Source organism: Lipotes vexillifer, unplaced genomic scaffold (assembly GCF_000442215.2).
Source record: "Lipotes vexillifer unplaced genomic scaffold, Lipotes_vexillifer_v1.1 scaffold141, whole genome shotgun sequence".
In the NCBI taxonomy this organism is placed as follows: domain Eukaryota; kingdom Metazoa; phylum Chordata; class Mammalia; order Artiodactyla; family Lipotidae; genus Lipotes; species Lipotes vexillifer.
This window is the reverse complement of record NW_006792108.1, coordinates 341,739-361,731: the sequence shown is the minus strand read 5'-3', so window position 1 is coordinate 361,731 and position 19,993 is coordinate 341,739. Positions and strand designations below refer to the sequence as shown.

General features: G+C 38.6%; 2 protein-coding genes across 2 annotated transcripts in view; one reads left to right on the top strand and one right to left on the bottom strand.

Annotated features, from left to right (window-relative positions):
• Window positions 1-2,215, bottom strand: part of SCYL2 (SCY1 like pseudokinase 2) — a 59,745-nt gene extending 57,530 nt beyond the window's left edge. The window contains exon 1 of the mRNA XM_007465326.1: window positions 2,034-2,215. The gene's annotated coding sequence lies outside the window, so the exon portion shown is untranslated. The remainder of the gene's footprint in view (window positions 1-2,033) is intronic.
• Window positions 1,975-15,966, top strand: DEPDC4 (DEP domain containing 4). The gene is given in 9 exon segments (XM_007472125.1): window positions 1,975-2,279; window positions 2,371-2,921; window positions 5,079-5,490; window positions 6,060-6,205; window positions 12,708-12,885; window positions 14,836-14,905; window positions 14,907-15,063; window positions 15,674-15,816; window positions 15,907-15,966. Coding segments are annotated over 9 exon segments (2,022 nt in total).
• Window positions 15,967-19,993: the final 4,027 nt, after the last annotated feature.

Sequence of the window (19,993 nt, the reverse complement as noted above, 5' to 3'; positions counted from 1 at the left end):
GACTGTTGTGAGGATTAAAGATGATACACAGAAAATGCTTAGTACAATTCCTGGCACATTTAGTAAGCAGTCAATGAATTTTCATTTAAAAAACATTTATTAAGCACTTACACAGTATCAGGAGATTAGGGAAATCTCATTAATTTATTAAGTATTAATAAGCATGGCAACTCTGCAATGGTGTCATGAGAACATATAATTAGGGGACTCTATTGTAATCAGGAAAGTCTTCCCTGACATGAGCTGAATGATGAGCAGGCATTAACTGAATGAAAAGGAAAGGAAGAGCATTTCCAGGCAAAGGATGCATCATAATCAAAAGCCATATACTTGAAGCAGAACAGAAAGAACAGAGTGATTAGGAAGTGGAAAGAATGCCAGAAGGTGCTGTGGAAATGAGGCCGCAAAGGTAATTAAGAGGGACCTAAGGGCTTCCCTGGTGGCGCAGCGGTTGAGAGTCCGCCTGCTGATGCAGGGGACACGGGTTCGTGCCCTGGTCTGGGAAGATCCCACATGCCGCGGAGCGGCTGGGCCCCGTGAGCTGTGGCCGCTGAGCCTGCGCGTCCGGAGCCTGTGCTCCGCAACAGGAGAGGCCACAACAGTGAGAGGCCCGCGTACCGCAAAAAAAAAAAAAAAAAAAAAAAAAAGAGGGACCTAAACAGCCTGTTAAAGATTTTAGTTGAGCTTAAAACCAGCGAAGAGTTTTAAACATGGAGATACTGTGATTAGATCTACATTTTGAAAAAGTCACTCAGTCTGGTGTGGAAAACTACAGAGGGAGCCACAGTAAATGCAGGTAGACCCTAATTAGGAGACCATAAGTACTTCAAATGAGAAACAATGGTGGCTGGAACTAGAGTACTAGTATGAAGACCAGGAGTATACAGACTCAAGAGATATTCAAACAGGCAAAATCAAGAGACAGGCAAAATCAAGAGACTTCAAGAGAGACTGATATGAGGCCTGAGAGACAGGAAGTTGTCAAATCTCTACTGCTATAGAAAGGGATGGATGATGAAGCTAGTCACTTGAGTCAAACACAGTAAGAGGACCTCTTTTTCTTGGGGGATAAGTCATGAATTTCAAACATGTGAGTATGAGGAGTTATTTCCAAGTATGGGGTTGATTTTTACAGAAATGTTCCAGTGTATGTAAGTACAATGTGCTTCTATTTATTTTATTGGGTGTTTATGGATCTTAGAGACAAAAGGTTTCTGCATGTGTGTTAAGTGGATCTGAACAGAATGAAGGTCCTTCCTTTAGGTTCCATTCCTTTAGAGTCCCCCAAAAGTGTCTTTTATGACTACAGTTTAATAGTGTCTCAAGAATTCTATTTATACACTCAGCTGATAAATTATTTTAAAACTTTAAAAAAATTAATATTTAAACCAAAAAATAAGAAGCCAAACGAAAAAAGGCCTGCAAAGTCCAAAAGGAAGCTTCAATCACCTGACTTTCAAGTTGTTACCAGAACATGACCAGTTTTAGTGACAGGTTGGTTTGGAGCATTAACCTTAAACTATATTAATTTTCCAGAATGGAGAGGCTTGCGAATCCGACTTAGAAAACTTACTCATAGAATCCAATTTGTAAAAAAAAAAGTCATACAGATCATTCCTGACTCTGACCTACAAAAATACTAGTTTGCAACTTACAATTGTCACTACTGACATAGTGCTTTTAAGTCGCTTGAGTCTGGAGTCTCAGGAAGACTGTTATGGGAGTTGACGTGACCATATTGGTCCCCTTCATAACTGATCATAGGTATGTATTCAGTTGGATCCCAAGTTTTTGCAAGCCTCATGGGTCTCAACCTTCTTCCATCCTTTCTCTCCCGCTTAGAAAAACAGGAGTGCAGGAGCCTCGGAGCGGGTATATAACAAAACACCTGCCCCACCCACCTCACAAACAATAACCTTCCATTCCAGAACTAAAGCTACTGTCAGAAAAGGACGCCGGGCGGTAGGGCCCTAGATGGTAACCCAGGTTATCAGAGGCGCACCTCAGAACCGAGGGGAGCTGTTTGTTCTCACCCAGTCCCAGAGTAGTGTCCAATTTCCCAAAAGGGAACCAAGATCTCCAACACGGAAACCCGAGCTCCCGAGCCGGAGCCGGGGGCTCTCCCTCCAGCAGATGGCTCCAGCCCGGGGTCTCCAGTCGCTTCCAGGCCTCTTCGGGAGACTCGGGCCTCCCAGATCCTCTCCCCGGAGCTCGCCGCTCCCCGAGCCCGGCTTCACGCGGGCGCCCACAGCCCCGCCGGCCCCGCCTGAAGCCGGCAGGCCCGTCACCAGGCAACAGTCGCTAGCCCCGGGGACCTTGGGAGGCCTACCCTGGGCGCGGGTCCTTCCCCATTCCTTCTCGCTGCCTAAGGAGCCCAAGCGAGAGCGCGGCCGATGAAGGAGGTCGTTCAGTGCCCGTGGGGGAGTCACTCACCTCTTCCCCTTCTCCCCCGGGAGGGGCGGTGCTGGGGCTCTTTTCCCCCGCCCCCCCCAAACGCCTCCTGGCTGCTCCTGCTCAGCCCCGGCGCCTGGCCACTGCCGCCGGCTTACTCCATAGCCTCTCACACTCGCGCGGCCTCAAAGGCTGGAACCGGAGGAGGGAAGGGGGAGGGGAGGGGAGGGACTGGGGAGGAAGAGTAAGGGAGGGAGAAGAAGACCGAAAGACCAGCCAGCCTAGGCATGACGTCACTTCCTGCTTGTTCGGAAGGGCCGGGGCCGGGGCGTCTTTGGCCTCCGCCTCCCGAGAACGGGGTGGGGGCGGGGTTACGGGCCGGGGGAGGAGCCCGGCGGACGAGTTTATGGCGGTTCTTTTCACTCCGCGGTTCCGTAGCCTTGGCAGCCAGAGCCAGCTTCCCGGCCCAGGGCGGAGTGTGTCGAGTTTCGTGAGCCCTAGAGATGTTTTCTGCCGGAAAAGGAGTACAGGTACACATTTGGATCCTAACCAAATGTGCAACGAAGGGGGGGACGGCTGAGGGGAGCGGGCGCTTTGAACTTTGCGCCTCAGGCCTCTGGGGCCCGCCCCTTTCCTGGACCCGCCCCTTTCCCGGCCCACCTGCTCTCCCAGTCCCGCTGAGGACGGGCACTCGGCCTTTTCAGAAGCTACTCTCCTTGGGGCGTCCTGGAAAGCGGTGCTTCTCAAACTTTAATATACACACAGATCATTTGGGAACTTTGTTAAAATGCAGTTTGGATTCAAGAGTAGGGTCTGATATTCTGCGTTTCTAATAAGTTCCCAGATGATGCCACTGCTGCTGGTCAGCGGGCTACACTTAGAACAAGGGGTTAAAAGTACTAGATGGCAAGTCCTTGAGCACAAGGACTATTTCTTTAACCTAGTCTACTTGTTTAATGACGCTTAGAGGGGCAGACGGAAAATACCCCTGTCTCCACCGCTCATAGACTCCTAGCTTTATCCACCCCACCCTACCCTAACCCAGTCCCTACTCCCTCCTCAACCCCTCCGCGTTTCCACTCCTCGCCCTCCACGCCCTACTTCTGTCTATGCACTGTCCACAGTGTCTCGGGCCAATAGTTCAAGGACAGACAGACAGACAGCTTCTGTTACAGAAGGCATTTGAAGGTGATGGGCTTTTATTTCTGTCCTAAACATCAGACCATTATGTAAAGTTGGACATCCTGTTTCCAGTTATTCATAGTCAGAGGAAGAAAGAGCTTAAATTCTCAGATTCTAAAACCACGAAAATCTAGAAACAACATTCTAGATGTTTCAACGTATTCCCTTATCTTATTAAAAAAAATTTAATAAAAATTTACTGGGGTAGAGGGGAATGAGCAGTAATTGCTAACTATGGGTTTCTTTTTTTAATTAATATTTATTGAAGTATAGTTGCTTTCCAATGTTGTGTTAGTTTCTACTGTACAGCAAAATGAATCAGCTATACATATACATATATCCCCTCTTTTTTGGATTTCCTTCCCATTTAGGTCACCACAGTGCACTAAGTAGAGTTCCCTGTGCTATACAGTATACTCTCATTAGTTATCTATTTTATACACAGTATCAAGAGTGTATATGTGTTTCTTTTTGAAGTGATAAAATGGTCTGGAGTTAGATAATAGAGATAGTTGCACAGCTTTGTGAATGTACCTAAAAACCATTGAATTGTATGCTTTAAAAGGGTGAATTTTGTGGAATGTGAATTATATCTCAATTTTAAATTTTTACTGTCTACAATTAATTGAAAAAATTATATATGTACGTTATAAAAACTGGAAATACGTATTCTAAAAAGTGAGTATCCTTTCATTACACCTATTTCCTAAAGGTTACTTTGAGGTTTATTCTTCTAGACTTTTCTGTTTACGTATATTTGTATGTAGGTTGGGAATTCATTTTTACATAACTAGGATGACAGTATATAAATTGTTCTGCCCAACCTCATTGGTTTTTTGTTTTTACTACTTAATGAAATCCTTCCATGCTATAAATGTCATTCTTCCTAATGGCTGCTTAATATCCTATAATAAGGCTGTTCCATAATTTACTTAACTATTCCCCAGGCACGGGACATTTTCATTGTTTTCAGATTTTCATTATTCCTCACAAACTTTTATTTTTCAAGAAGAACAGCTGGCAGATAAATTGATTAGTTTTTTCAGCTCCTTGCCATAGATTTCTTTCATGCAATGCTTGTCATTGTTCAAAAAGGCAAAAAAAAAGAAAGGAAAAGCAGAGTCTGGTGAAGCCACATCTCTGTAATAATCAAGACTCCAATGTGTGTGTACATTCCTTTTAAATGTAGCCTGAAATAATATTCTTCAAGACTAAGTCTAGCTAGTTATTAAGCATGTAACATTAGGATGTATAAATGCCCATAGTAGTATATTTCATATCAGTAAAGCAAGTTCCTAGGTTTACTCTGATTTTATTGGCAGACGAACATGTGCAAACTTAGTAAACATATTATAGTTTACACAAGATGGGAAGAAAAGAAACTTAAGAAAGACATTGTTAGCAGATGTGCCATACAAAAGCATAAGGTTGCCAAAACAAAAAAACTTACATATTTTTGTGTAATCTAAATTTGTTAGAAACATATGTTTAATTTTTTTTTTCAGGATGCTCTGGTCCTTTTCAAGCTACTCAGCTATGGGATGGTATTATTCACTCCCTTCAGACTCAAGTGGAAATAAAAAGAAGGAGGCATCATTTACGAACATACAAAGACTGTTTTACTGGTTCTGATGCTGTTGATGTAGTACTAAGTCATCTTATGCAAAATATGTGCTTGAGTAGTAATGATATCTCTCCTCTTAAAGGAGTTCGTCTTTGTCAAGTTCTAATGAACCATAAAGTATTTGAACCAGTAGGAATGAAGCTATTCAAAAATGAAAAGGAATTGGAATTTGAGCATTCAAACAATAGTCTCTACAGGTTTCTAGGGAATAAATCATCTTATGTTTTTTGCAAAAGAAAAAAGGATTCTGAGACTGGGTTAAATGATGAAATAAAAGCAAAGGAATCTTTAAGGTTAGTGTTAACCAAGGTACTGTAATATATTGTTTTTAGTTGCTGGCAGAACAGTCGTCATTGAGCAAACCTTGAATATTATGCTTTCTGTTTTTTTCAGAAGTCAATAAAAGAAATAGCCATGTAAAAATTAATCTTTTCTGCGTTTGCTCTAAAACTGTTATGGAGGACATGATCACATAAATATTTCAGAATTTGTACCAGGAAAAACTTTATCTCCTCCGATGAATTTTATGCTTCCTAATTTTTGAAACATGACTTAGCCAAAGTAGCTAAAGCCAAAGTTATGGAAACGAAACTAGAGCAAAAATTTTCTACTCTGTTACAGCAGCCATGATAACCTTAGAATTAACATATATTTTTTCCTGTTTATTTACAATCCTAACATCCTCTTCTCGTGATATTCTGTTATTTAATACATTTATTACTTGTATCTTTTATTGTAAGCTGCCTGACATCTTTTTGGAAATAGGAAATGTATAAATAAGTTTTAATAAGTAAATTAAAATGCATATTTGAAATTTTGGTCCTGTATGTAATAGAAAAATTCACATATTATTTCTTAACAGACCAGAAGGCAAAGTGATTTCAAATCCTCTAGCACAAGAGATTGGTGAGGAAAGAATTGAGGAGCTTATTGATACAATGAGTGGGACTCTGGCTTTACCTCCAAACATCACAGTTGACAAACCTGTTCTTCCACTTTCAAAAGAAGGTAATTTCAGTTTTAATTATTTTTTTCCGAACTTTGTAAGAAGAGCTGACTTTTTTAAATAGAACTTACTTTTTGGAACAGTTTTAGGTTCACAGAAAAATTGAACAGAAAGTACAGAGAGTTCCCATGTGCCCCCTGCCCCCCACACATACCCAGCCTCCCCCACTGTCAACATCCTGCACTGGAGTGGTTATTTGTTATAATCCATGGACCTACATTGATATATAATTATCACCCAAAGCCCACGATTTACATTAGTGTTCACTCTTGGTGCTGTATATTATGTGGGTTTTGACAAATGTATGATGACTGTATCCACCATTATAGTATCATACAGAATAGTTTCAGTGCCCTGAAAATGCTCTGTACTTCACCTGTTCCTCCTTCCCTCCTCGTTACCCCCCTGGCAACCACTGATCTTTTTTTTTTTTTTTTTTTTGCAGTACACGGGCCTCTCACTGTTGTGGCCTCTCCCGTTGCGGAGCACAGGCTCCGGACGCGCAGGCTCAGCGGCCATGGCTCACGGACCCAGCCGCTCCGCGGCATGTGGTATCTTCCCGGACCGGGGCACGAACCCGCGTCCCCTGCATCGGCAGGCGGACTCCCAACCAGTGTGCCACCAGGGAAGCCCACCACTGATCTTTTTACTGTTGCCAAGAACTGACTTTTCAAATACAATAGAAGTAGTGTTTTTGGCGTACTGACTCTCTACTCCTCTCCCCGTAAGAGTTTCCTTCTACATAGTGATTGCATCAGACAAGACAGGTGAGGCAATGTAGATCCAATAACATTTAGTTTATTTTTTTACAATGACCATGATCAGATTAACTGGAGGTGCTACAGTCCTTACTACTAGAAAAAAAACATGCAAACTCATTATCAGTCCTTATTATTTATAATGCAAGACCATCTTCTTATGAGCATATCCTTTGCCCATTGTATAAGCTCCTCCCAAACATCTCCCTACTCTTTGCCTTTCAGAGCAAACTAGCTAGGCTACCTATTGATCTAATTCTCTTTACCATTTACTTCATCTACTTGTGGTTTTGTCCTTATAAGGCAACTTAACAGTTGAAAGAAGAGCCCCATACCCAGGGCAATTAGGAGGGTTGCATACACAATTCATTAATGGTTACACGCTTTACTGCATGTGGTCAAACCACAATGGAAGTAAGACAAGCATGATTTGCACACTGGAGGAGCAAAGCTTATCAACAATAACTAGGATAAGTGTGATAAGGGAAATTCACGGCGCCCAAAGAAAGGGTGCAGAGTGAGAAAAGAAGAGGCATTGGAAGACGACTCCGAGAAAGATGAATATTTAGAGGACAGGCTGAAGAAGAGAAGCCAACAAAAGTTCAGTTTTTACCTATTACAAATGGAAAAGAAAAACTTGTCTCATCATTTTCCCGTGAGGATACAGGGTACCTCTAGAAATTTCTAACTAAAGATGGATATAATTTATCAGTAAAGATGCTCATAAAAGTAATTTTCATTTATTGGGCCTTTCTCTGGGCCAGGCAATTTGTTATGCATTTTATATTTATTTGTCTGTAATTTAACAATAGCCCTGTAAAGTGAGGGGTAAAACTTCCGTTTTATAGTTTGGGAAACTGAGACTCAGAAAGATAAATAAATAAATAAGACATGGTAGGGAAGGAAAGTTGGCACTCTTATGTACTTTTTTAAACATTTTAATTTTTATCTTTGTTATACATGCACATAATGTAAATCATTCAAATAGTCCTACAGGTTTTGTTACCAAAATATTATAATTCCCTACCCTTCCCCTCTCACCCATTTCCCCCTCTCCAGAGACAACCACTTACAATTTGTATAAATTGTAATTCATGTGTGTTGTAAATGTATCTCACGTCTCTAAATGTCATGCTTGTACTACTACTTCATGCTTTTTCAGTTTTAGGGACATCTAGTAATTTTCTATTTGTAGAAAACAGGGTTTTAGGCCTCTTCCCTTTCTTGCATCTATCTCCCCAACTCTTTAAATGATACATATACTTTTATATACTCTTATGAGTAACATATTTAACAAAAAGATGTTAGGTGAGGGCTTCCCTGGTGGCGCAGTGGTTGAGAGTCCACCTGCCAATGCAGGGGACACGGGTTCGTGCCCCGGTCCGGGAAGATCTCACATGCCGTGGAGCGGCTGGGCCCGTGAGCCATGGCCGCTGAGCCTGAGCATCTGGAGCCTGTGCTCCGCAATGGGAGAGGCCAAAAACAAAAACAAAAAAGATGTTAGGTGAAAACAGAAATATCTTTAGTTTTAAAACTATTGTGTTTAGCCAGAGATTTTAAACAGTAAGTCACACAACAATAACTATTAAGTTTAAAAAAAGGAGTTTTTTGGGTTTTGGTTTTTTTGGCTACACTGTGCATCTTGCAGGATCTTAGTTCCCCCACCAGGGATTGAACCCAGGCCACAGCAGTGAAAGCACCGAGTCCTAACCACTGGACCACCAAGGAATTCCCTGAAAAAGGAGATTTTATGTTAAAAATTTTATGTTATTTTATGTTAAAACAAAAATCAGCCAAGTCTTGGAACCACTGCTTTACTTTAGACTTAATTTAGTTTAGATTGTTTATTTTATAGACAAGGAAACTGAGACTCAGAGAAGTTAATTTGCCAAGTTTCCACAGTTAACTAATGGCATCAAGATTCAGACCTAGATTTCCATACTTTTACCCAGTGTTTTATCATTATTGTTGCAACAAGGTGTTGTAAATTCTAAAATGGGTACAACTGAAGTTATGTTTAGTTGGTATGTTTGCTCTTTGTTGCAACTGAATGTGTCAGTCTTCGAACAGAGAAACACAAAAAACTGTTTTAGTTGTTCTCTCTAATAAAACATAGTTTTGAGAGAAGTAGTCTTTAATAAATTACTAATAGGAAATCTCTTTAAGTTCAAAAGTCTTGAATCTGCTAGGGTAGGTTTTTTCTTTGTTTGTTTTTTGTTTTGTAAAAAGGTTTGCAAAAGAGAATTAACTTTAAAATTGGCTGGTTGTTCTTGTATTTAATGAGTTAAAAAAAGTTAACTTTTTTGGAATTTACATTTTCATACCAAAACTTTTTGGAGAAAGTGCATTTGGAAGTGTCTCTAAACTCTAACAAATCAGGCATGAAAGGAGTTTTTGTTGTTGTTATTATCCACTGAAATCTGATTCTTCTGTGATCCTCAAGCACAAAAACAACCCCCTCAGATATAAAACTATCTGGTTTTATAAGATTAAATAATTAGCTGGCCAACAAGAAAATTTAAGCCACTTTCTATTTGGAAAAATATGGCTGGTTAAAGGTATGCAGTTGGCAACACGCCTATATACATTTCAGCCAAGAAATAAAAGTATGGAGTTTCTCTTTTTTTTGAGAAAGGTCATTTCTTAATTCCCAAAGAACTGAGAAACCAACTTCACTTGAATTGAGTTGAAAAATCTGCCAGCAGTGGTAAAGCAATGCAGTCCCAGGACTGCAGGCTTTTTGCAAATTTGTATTTGTGTGACTCGTAGAGTTAAGGTGAACCACCTTTGCTGAGATTTGTTTATTTTTTACAGGTGTTTCTTACTGATAATATAATGACTAATATTTTTGAAATATATGTGTGTTGTTTTAGAAATGTGAGGGGTTCTAAAGATGCAGAACCTCTCCCTCACCTCACCTCTGTGGGGTAGGTCTCAGGGGAATGCCAATATCAGCTGGAGCAATTCCACTATTAATCTGTTTTACCTGACTTCCAGAAGAATATGTTTGTTCAAAGGTTTCCTCAGCTGAGACAAAGTTTGATTCCTACTGAACACACTGAACTTCTCCCACCAAAACATTTACACACTTAATGAAATTGCCTGTTTACTTGTCTTTATTTCCCACTGGAGTGTGAGGTACTTAGACAGGGACAGTCCTTACCTTGTTCACTGTTGTATCCCTGTTGAATGGCCCAGTGCTTAGCTGTTGGTAGGTTACATTTAGTGGATGAATGGCTCACAGACAGCCTCCTCATTTTATAAATATTTTTTTATTTATGCGTCTATACATATACACTCATATGTACATATATGTGCATGTGCATGCACGTGTGTGTGTGTGTGTGTGTGTGTGTGTGTGTGTGTGTAGGCTATGCTAAACGCTGCTTGGATTGTATGCTCTTCAAATGTAGAGTCTATCCCCTTGGATCCCCTTCATTCAGCACAGTGATCATTGAGTACGAAGTGCTCCATTAAGATGAGGGTGGTGGCTATATGTGTTGCCACAGTATCCTTCTTGAGTCTAATTTCCTCACACAGAGCTAGCTATTCTATTTATCAGCTCTGCACTTGGCTAGTATGTTCTAGACATGCACATTTCTCTGCTCCCTCACCTTCAGGTCTGCTCAGATATCATCTTCCCAATGATAATTCCCACACATCTTATTTAAAATTGCAATACTAACCCCCTAATGTAGTCTAATCTCCTTTTTTGCTTAATTTCTCTTCATAAAACTTACTATTAGCTGACACACCACATATTTCACTTTTTGTTTGTTTGTTTATTTATTGCCTGCCTCCCTCTCCCCACTAGAATATAAGCTCCATTAAAGGCCAGGATTTTGCCTGCTTTGGTTAACCACTATATCCCTGGAACCTAGAACAGTGCCTAATACAAAACAGGTCTCAATAAATATTTGTTGAGTAAATGAATGTTCTGTCTTGATGCTATTGCTAAGAATAGTCTTTTTTCCACTTTTGGATGTATTCATAATATATCTATTCATACTTCTTGGTGACTTGATAAAATTTGCCTTCATCCATTTCATATGTGGCTATCCTTACCTCCTTACATAGGGTGTGGCTGCTGAAGGCCCACTATTTTTATATATGTATCTTTTTCTAGCACCTGGTTCAGTGCTGTGCCCAAAGGTTGTTATCGACAAATGTGGACTGATTGATTAGAGGCTACTTATGATCTCAAGTCTTTACTAAAAGATTGCTCATTTGATTTATTTGGGGCCAATAACTCAGAAGTAGTAAACTCAGATGGCTTTAGGAGCCAGGCAGATTGGAGAGCAGGTGAGGACTTCATTTTCAAACGTGTAGGAAAAATTGTTGTTTTGCTTGAAATGTAGGGCCCTCTTGGCTATTTTTACTTTTCCCACTTAAGGAAGAGATATAACTATAGGGAAATTAATTTCTACTGTAACAAAACCAACAGGACAATACCATGAAAATGGTAGGTGACACTCAACTTCACTGTTTGGGATACAGTAGGAAGTGGTGGGGTTTGTGGTGAGCTGGAAATGACATGCCAATGCAAATAGGGTAGCCACTAATTCATATCAGCTAACTTTGGTCAGGCATTAATTCAAGCCCAGTGTCATGAGATTTTAAGATTTTTTTTCTTATTTATTTATTTGTTTATTTTTGCTGCTTGGGTCTTCATTGCTGCACATGGGCTTTGTCTAGTTGCGGCAAACGGGGGGCTACTCTTCCTTGTGCAGAGCACAGGCTCTAGGTGCGCAGGCTTCTCATTGTGGTGGCTTCTCTTGTTGCGGAGCACAGGCTCTAGGTGCGCGGGCTTCAGTAATTGTGGCACATGGGCTTGGTAGTTGTGGTTCACAGGTTCTAGAGCACAGGCTTCAGTAGTTGTGGTGCACGGGCTTAGTTGCTCCGCGGCATGTGGGATCTTCTCGGACCAGGGCTCGACCCGTGTCTTTTAATATATGCATTCATTTGTATAAATTTCCCTTTTTTTTTTTTTTTTTTTTAACGGTACGCGGGCCTCTCACCGCTGTGGCCTCTCCCGCTGTGTAGCACAGGCTCCGGACGCGCAGGCTCAGCGGCCATGGCTCACGGGCCCAGCCGCTCCACGGCACGTGGGATCCTCCCGGACCGGGGCACGAACCCGCGTCCCCTGCATCGGCAGGTGGAGTCTCAACCACTGCGCCACCAGGGAAGCCCAGCTGTTGCTTTTGTAATTTTGTTTCATTTAAAGGAAAAACAAAATATTAATGATGATCTGATAATCAGGATAATGAAAAACTTTATTAACTCAACATAAATGACCAGAAACCCAAGTTAAAATTAACCTAATACTGTATTTTTATTTAAAAGCAATTTAACTACAATTATCTCTGCTTTGAATAAAATTATAAATAATTAGTAATCTCATTCTCTCCAGTCATCAAAATAATTTATAAGCAGGACCAGTAGTTTTTTTTATATCTGGAATTAACCTATTGATCACCTTAAAAGCTAGATAATATCACTTTATTATTAACATAGCCAGAAAATAAAATCAATATGGCTCATAACCCTGATGTCTATTTAAAGGTCAATCTTGAAAAGAAAAATTGTAATTTAGCAAATTTAAATTATCCTAACAAATTCATCCATTATATTATTAGCTTTTCTGTTGTATTACTAGAAATTGAAGAATTCTGTGATACTGGTTGAATATGTATATGTTATTTATTAGTATGATAGTTATATTATTTTTCTTTCTAAGCTGTGGAAGATGTTTGGAAACAACAAACATTGTTATGTATTCTTCAACTGATTCACATTCCATTCTTAGAAAATATTTTGGAGCCTCCAGTTAAAACACAAAATCTCCAATTAAGTAAAGAGGAAGATCTTGTTATCTCAAACACTTGCCTCGACAGAGAGGTTATTCCAAGCTTATGTCTACTTGAGTGAGTGACCATTTTTATTGTCAATTTATAACTAAAATGTTCTTTCACATATTTTGCCCTTGGTATTTTAAGGTGTAAGAACATATTCATATGTATGAGCAGACATCATCATTGATTTAAAAATTAATCACTGTGAATTCTCATTTGATCTAAAATAGAAAGACACTGGTTATGACCTGTGAGAAGATTATTGGAAATCTGAGTGGTTTCATTCATATGAGTTCAATCATGATTTGTCTATCATTCTTTCCTTGCACCAGCCCTGAGTGTTTTTTCAAAGTTCTATTATTTCCGTTTTATAACCATAAAATAAAAACCATCATGGTTTCTACCAGTTTATTTATTCCTGCCTTAAGAGAATCCTCAGTCTAGTAGGGGAGACATTCATGAAACAAAACATTACAGTCCAATGAAATAAGCTCTATCATAAATCAGTTGCTAGGAACCATAAGTATAAGACCTTGGGTACTGTTGAGATTCCAGCAAAGAGAACTGATATGATGCTTTCTCCCACATGGGCCAAACAAGAAAAGAACATCAGACTCCAAACCTGAGAACCAGAAAGCTTCAGATCCTTCAAAGAGCTTGATGATCAGAGACCTGTGAACCCACTTAGATCGTCAACCATTGTCCTGTTTGCACATGACATGTTTGCTCCTAATTCAACAGGCTGGGAAAGACCTAGCAAATGAGTCTTCCCCAGCCCCTGAGTCAGGGAGAATATAGGGACACCAGCAAAGAAACAGGATTTCTTTAGATGCCTTTGCAGGAAACAGACAGCAGGTAGTCAGCCTTTATGAGCTTCCAAGTGGAAAGTGTAGGTTATCTGCAAGAGAAATGCAATCCAACTGTCATTAATTTTTTCATCTGCAACACTAGGAGCTAGAAGATAATAAGTCACACATGTTAGGCAATATGTTCCATTCAACAGGGGTTGGTGTGGGTGAGGAGAAAAAAGGAAATGGAAGGGGAAAGAGAATAGGAGGGAAGAAGGAAAGATATTTGAGGATCACCAAGAATTCATAGAATATATCACTCAGGAACCCCCTCCTAGGAAAATATTTGAGGAAAGATTTTAATCTGACTACAAAGAAATAACCAGAACCCCAAGATGGAGACAGATGAAGTGGAAAGGAAATATTGGTAGGCAATGAACTTTGGTCTGTGCGCTCTCACTATTTTCTCTTCTCCCTAATTTTGTACCCATATATGTGCATGCATACAAACACACATGTACACACAACATATTCGAAGTTGATATGGTAAGACTGTGTGAGAATGTACAAAATATAAGTACTAAATAAGATATCAAAAAAAGAAGGATGTAGTATTAAGGGAAATTATAATAAATACTAACCTATCTCAGCAAAACCTGGGGGTGGGGAAGGTGGAGGAGAAGGGGGAATTAAAGGCCTTCCAAAAGCATCACTGAAGGGAGGGAGGAGTGAAAGGATCCTAAGTTGCTTATCTTATTGAGGTCGGGAGATAAAAAAGGGGAAAACAGTGTGTGATGGGATAAACAGTGCATCTTGATGGGGGAAATATTTGGTATCTTATTTTCAAATAGTGATAGAACCACATGCACCTAATGATCAGAGTGGGAAAGGGGAGAGGAAACACCAGTGGAATGGAACAGTACAGATGAACTCCTCTGAACAAAATTTAACAAAGTTAGAAACAAATAATGAAAAGGTGGCCCACAAATATTTTAATTCCTTGAAAGTAAAGGTACAGAAAGGTATGGTGGTATTTGGTGAGGAGAAAAGCTATTCCCTCTCATTTACTCCTTCAGTCATCCAGCAAAAATTATTAAAAAGATTCTCAAAACTAGTTTCTTCTTTAGATTTGGTTAATTATAAACTAGATTTTATTGTTTTATCAAACAATGTTTTAGGCAGTTAAATGGAAACATTAACCATTGATTTATTTTATTTTGTTTTTTACCTCCAGGATTGATAACTGGCTTAATTCAGCAATTGAATGCTTGGAATATTTCCCTGACCAGTTAATAGTTACTCTTCAGCGAGCAGTTATTTCAAAACAGAAATGAAGAGACAAGATTGAATACACAGAAGAAGTTACTCTTTGATGTCATAGTAAAATATTATAATCAAGAGAGAGATTGCTTATTAACTGATGAGTATTTTGATATTCATTCAGGAATTATTGAACTTTTAGGTAAGAGATGTTTAAACTTCAGTTTTTTTGCATAATCTTTTTTAATAATACAAGTTGCAGAAGATTTTATGTATTATATGAGTATTACATTTTAATATTTTTCTTCTGTGATGTCAAAGTACTTCATGGAGTCTTTTTTCAATTCACTTGGCCTGCCATGTAAATTGTACTATCAAATGTAATACTGTAGTATAGCAATTAGATCTAAGGTAATTCTATCACAGGGACATTCTAAGAAAAATTTTGATATAGTACTAGAGGATTAAAGAACTGAGGTATCTGGAAATATTGTATTAATTTGATGACCTTTTAGCAAAATAAAAATTGAGTGACACATCATGTCTCTTTTCTAGCTTTGTAGGTGGCCATATAATTTCATGTTAAAAACAAATTACTGTTTGACAATGCTGGATATAATTATGCAGGTGTTTGGCATACTATGTAGATAATTTCCTGTGTGTTTGAAATATTTCCTAATAAAAACTTTCAAGTGTAAAAAAGAATCTGCAAACCAAACACAGTATCATAGCATTTTAATTGACTGCTACGTATTATAATCTCTGGGGTTTTTATGTCCCTTGCTTTGTCTTCTTTGTAACCCATGTAACAGAAAATGAGAAAAGAACAGAAGCACTTGAAGCAACACAACTATATCTAAGATTGTTGTTGCCCAACGTTAGAGAAGAATTACGACGGCTACTCACTTTTATGGCAATTGCATCTGAACCCAATGCCTACAAATTACAAAAACAGGTGAAAAAAATTGCAATAACAGTTTTACAATCTTCTGCTATTTTTTTGAATAAAAATGATTCAAGTTAATGTTACTCTTTCTGTTTACAGTTTGATAACAAAACGGTGGTCCTGAAAACTCTTGCCAAAGCAGTTTTGCAATCCAAATAATTATTAAGAGTACAGGCAGAACAACTAGTCTTGTTTCTACTGGAGTTCCACTCTGAGCTCTTCAAGGTATCTGGCATTTTGCCTAGGCATATGTATTACTAAGCTACTTGTGTCAGACAAAAGGCAAATCATTCACTTAATAAATAATTTACTGAGAACCTATAATGTGCAAAATTTGAAGGAATGCTCTTTCCGCACACCCACTAAAGAGAAGATAGCAGAATTAAAAGTTTGCAAGTATATTGATTAATTTCTTCAACTTATTTCTCTGTGCCAGACACTGTTTTAGGTGCTTGGAATACATTAGCAAACAAAACACAAGAATGCAGGCCCTTGAGGAGCTTATATCCAAGTGAGGGACAGAGACAGTAAAAAGAAATACAATAAATCATCATCCTATAGTTTGCTAGAAGGCATTAAATGGAATAGAAAAAAAAAGAGCAGTTTAAGGGGATTTTGGGGTGCCAGGGTGGGGGTTACTAGGAGCTTACAGTATTAAACAGCATGGCCAAGGTTGGGCTTACTGAGAAAATGAGATTAGAGCAGAGACTGGAAGGGGGAGGAGTGAACCAAATGGCCATGAGGGTGGAGGTAAGTGGTTTGAGGCAGAAAAAATGGTTCCTAGAGCAGAGGCCTTGAAGGTGATGCATGCCTGGGTGCTGAGGAACAGCAAGGAAGTGGTGAACAGGTGGGACAGTATTGTGAGGTGAGGTGAGAGATATGGGGGCCCATGTAGGCCATTGGAGAGACTTTGCTTCTCCTTAGAATAAAATGGGGAATCATGAAAGATTTTGATCACAATGGTGGCCTCATTTGACTGATATTTATGAAAATAACTCTGGATTTTGTGTTGAAAACAGACTATAGAGGGGCAAAGGTAGAAGCAGGAGAACCCTTTAGGAAGCTGTTGTAATAATCTGAGCAAGAGATATGGTGCCTTAAAACAGAGGAGTAGCAAATAAGTTAGTAAAACATTGTCAGATTGTTGATATATTTTGAAATGTCTTAGAAAACGATTATTTTTTAGCCTCACTAGTATATTTTAATACCAGACACTGTTACTTTTAGTGGCATTATTTCTCCAAAGTCTCTATAAAGAATTGTTCCCTTCTTAATTATTTTGTGTAAAAAATTTCTCCTGTCATTAGAAACATATTGGTTTGAATTTTCTAGCAGTTCTGTCAATATTAACTGAAGTTACTTTTCCATTATTTTAGAGAAAAAGTTGAAGCAGTAGAAGCAGTCCCCCATTTATGAATTTTGAATGAAATATATTCTAAAAGCTCATTTAAAAGTCAGTTGTTGAGACCCATATATATGCTGTCTACAAGAGACCCACTTCAGAACTAGGGACACATACAGACTGAAAGTGAGGGGATGGAAAAATATACTCCATGCAAATGGAAATCAAAAGAAAGCTGGAGTAGCAATTCTCATATCACACAAAATAGACTTTAAAATAAAGACTATTACAAGAGACAAAGAAGGACACTACATAATGATCAAGGGATCAATCCAAGAAGAAGATATAACAATTGTAAATATTTATGCACCCAATGTAGCAGCACCTCAATACATAAAGCAAATGCTAACAGCCATAAAAGGGGAAATCGACAGTTACACAACCATAGTAGGGGATGTTAACACCCGACTTTCACCAATGGACACATCATCCAAAATGAAAATAAATAAGGAAACACAGCTTTAAATGATACATTAAACAAAATGGACTTAATTGATATTTATAGGACATTCCATCCAAAAACAACAGAATACACTTTCTTCTCAAGTGCTCATGGAACATTCTCCAGGATAGGTCATATCTTAGGTCACAAATCAAGCCTTGGTAAATTTAAGAAAATTGAAAGAGTATCAAGTATCTTTTCCAACCACAACACAATGAGACTAGATATCAATTACAGGAAAAAATCTGTAAAAAATACAAACACATGGAGAATAAACAATACACTACTAAATAACCAATATATCACTGAAGAAATCAAAGAGGAAATCAAAAAATACCTAGAAACAAAGGACAGTGAAAACACGGTGACCCAAAACCTCTGGGATGCAGCAACAGCTGCTCTAAGAGGGAAGTTTATAGCAATATAATCCTACCTCAAGAAACAAGAAAAATCTCAAATAAACAACCTAACCTTACACTGAAAGCAATTAGAGAAAGAAGAACAAAAAACCCCCAAAGTCAGCAGAAGGAAAGAAATCATAAAGATCAAATCAGAAATAAATGAAAAAGAAACGTTAGCAAAGATCAGTAAAGTTAAAGCTAGTTCTTTGAGAAGATAAACAAAATTGATAAACCATTAGCCAGACTCATCAAGAAAAAGAGGGAGAGGACTCAAATCCATAAAATTAGAAGTGAAAAAGGAGAAGTTACAACTGACACTGCAGAAATACAAAGGATCATGAGAGATTACTACAAGCAACTCTATGCCAATAAAATGGACAACCTGGAAGAAATGGACAAATTCTTAGGAAAGCACAACCTTCCGAGAGTGAACCAGGAAGAAGTAGAAAATATAAACAGACCAATCACAAACACTGAAATTGAGACTGTGATTAAAAATTTTCCAACAAACAAAAGTCCAGGATCAGATGGCTTCACAGACAAATTCTATCAAACATTTAGAGAAGAGCTAACACCTATCCTTCTCAAACTCTTCCAAAACATTGCAGAGGAAGGAACACTCCCAAACACATTCTATGAGGCCACCATCACCCTGATACCAAAACCAGACAAAGATGTCACAAAAGAAGAAAACTACAGGCCAATATCACTGATGAACATAGATGCAAAAATCCTCAACAAAATACTAGCAAATAGAAGCCAGCGGCACATAAAAAGGGTCATATACCATGATCAAGTGGGGTTTATCCCAGAAATGCAAGGATTCTTCAATATATGCTAATCAATCAATGTGATACACCATATTAACAAACTGAAAGAGAAAAACCATAGGATCATCTCAATAGATGCAGAAAAAGCTTTCGACAAAATTCAACACCCATTTATGATAAAAACCCTCCAGAAAGTGGGCATAGAGGGAACTTACCTCAACATAGTAAAAGCCATATATGACAAACCCACAGCTAACATCATTCTCAATGGTGAAAAAGTGAAACAATTTCCACTAAGATCAGGAACAAGACAAGGTTGCCCACTCTCACCACTATTATTCAACACAGTTTTGGAAGTTTTAGCCACAGCAATCAGAGAAGAAAAAGAAATAAAAGGAATCCAAATTGGAAAAGAAGAAGTAAAGCTGTCACTGTTTGCAGATGACATGATATTATACATAGAGAATCCTAAAGATACTACCAGGAAACTACTAGAGCTAATCAATAGATTTGGTAAAGTAGCAGGATACAAAATTAATGCACAGAAATCTCTTGCATTCGTATACACTAATGATGAAAAATCTGAAAGAGAAATTAAGGAAACACTCCCATTTACCATTGCAACAAAAAGAATAAAATACCTAGGAATAAACCTACCTAAGGAGACAAAAGACCTGTAGGCAGATAATTATAAGACACTGATGAAAGAAATTAAGGATGATACAAACAGATGGAGAGATATATCATGTTCTTGGATTGGAAAAATCAACATTGTGAAAATGACTATACTACCCAAAGCAATCTACAGATTCATTGCAATCCCTATCTAACTACCAATGGCATTTTTTTCACAGAACTAGAATAAAAAATTTCACAATTTGTATGGAAACACAAAAGACCCCAAATAGACAAAGCAATCTTGAGAAAGAAAAACGGAGCTGGAGGAATGAGGTTCCCAGACTTCAGAGTATACTACAAAGCTAAGTTATCAAGACAGTATGATACTGGCACAAAAACAGAAATATAGATCCATGGAACAGGATAGAAAGTTCAGAGATAAACCCACACACATATGGTCAACTAATCTATGACAAAGGAGGCAGGAATGTACAGTGGAAAAAGCACAGCCTCTTCAATAAGTGGTGTTGGGAAAACTGGACAGCTACATGTA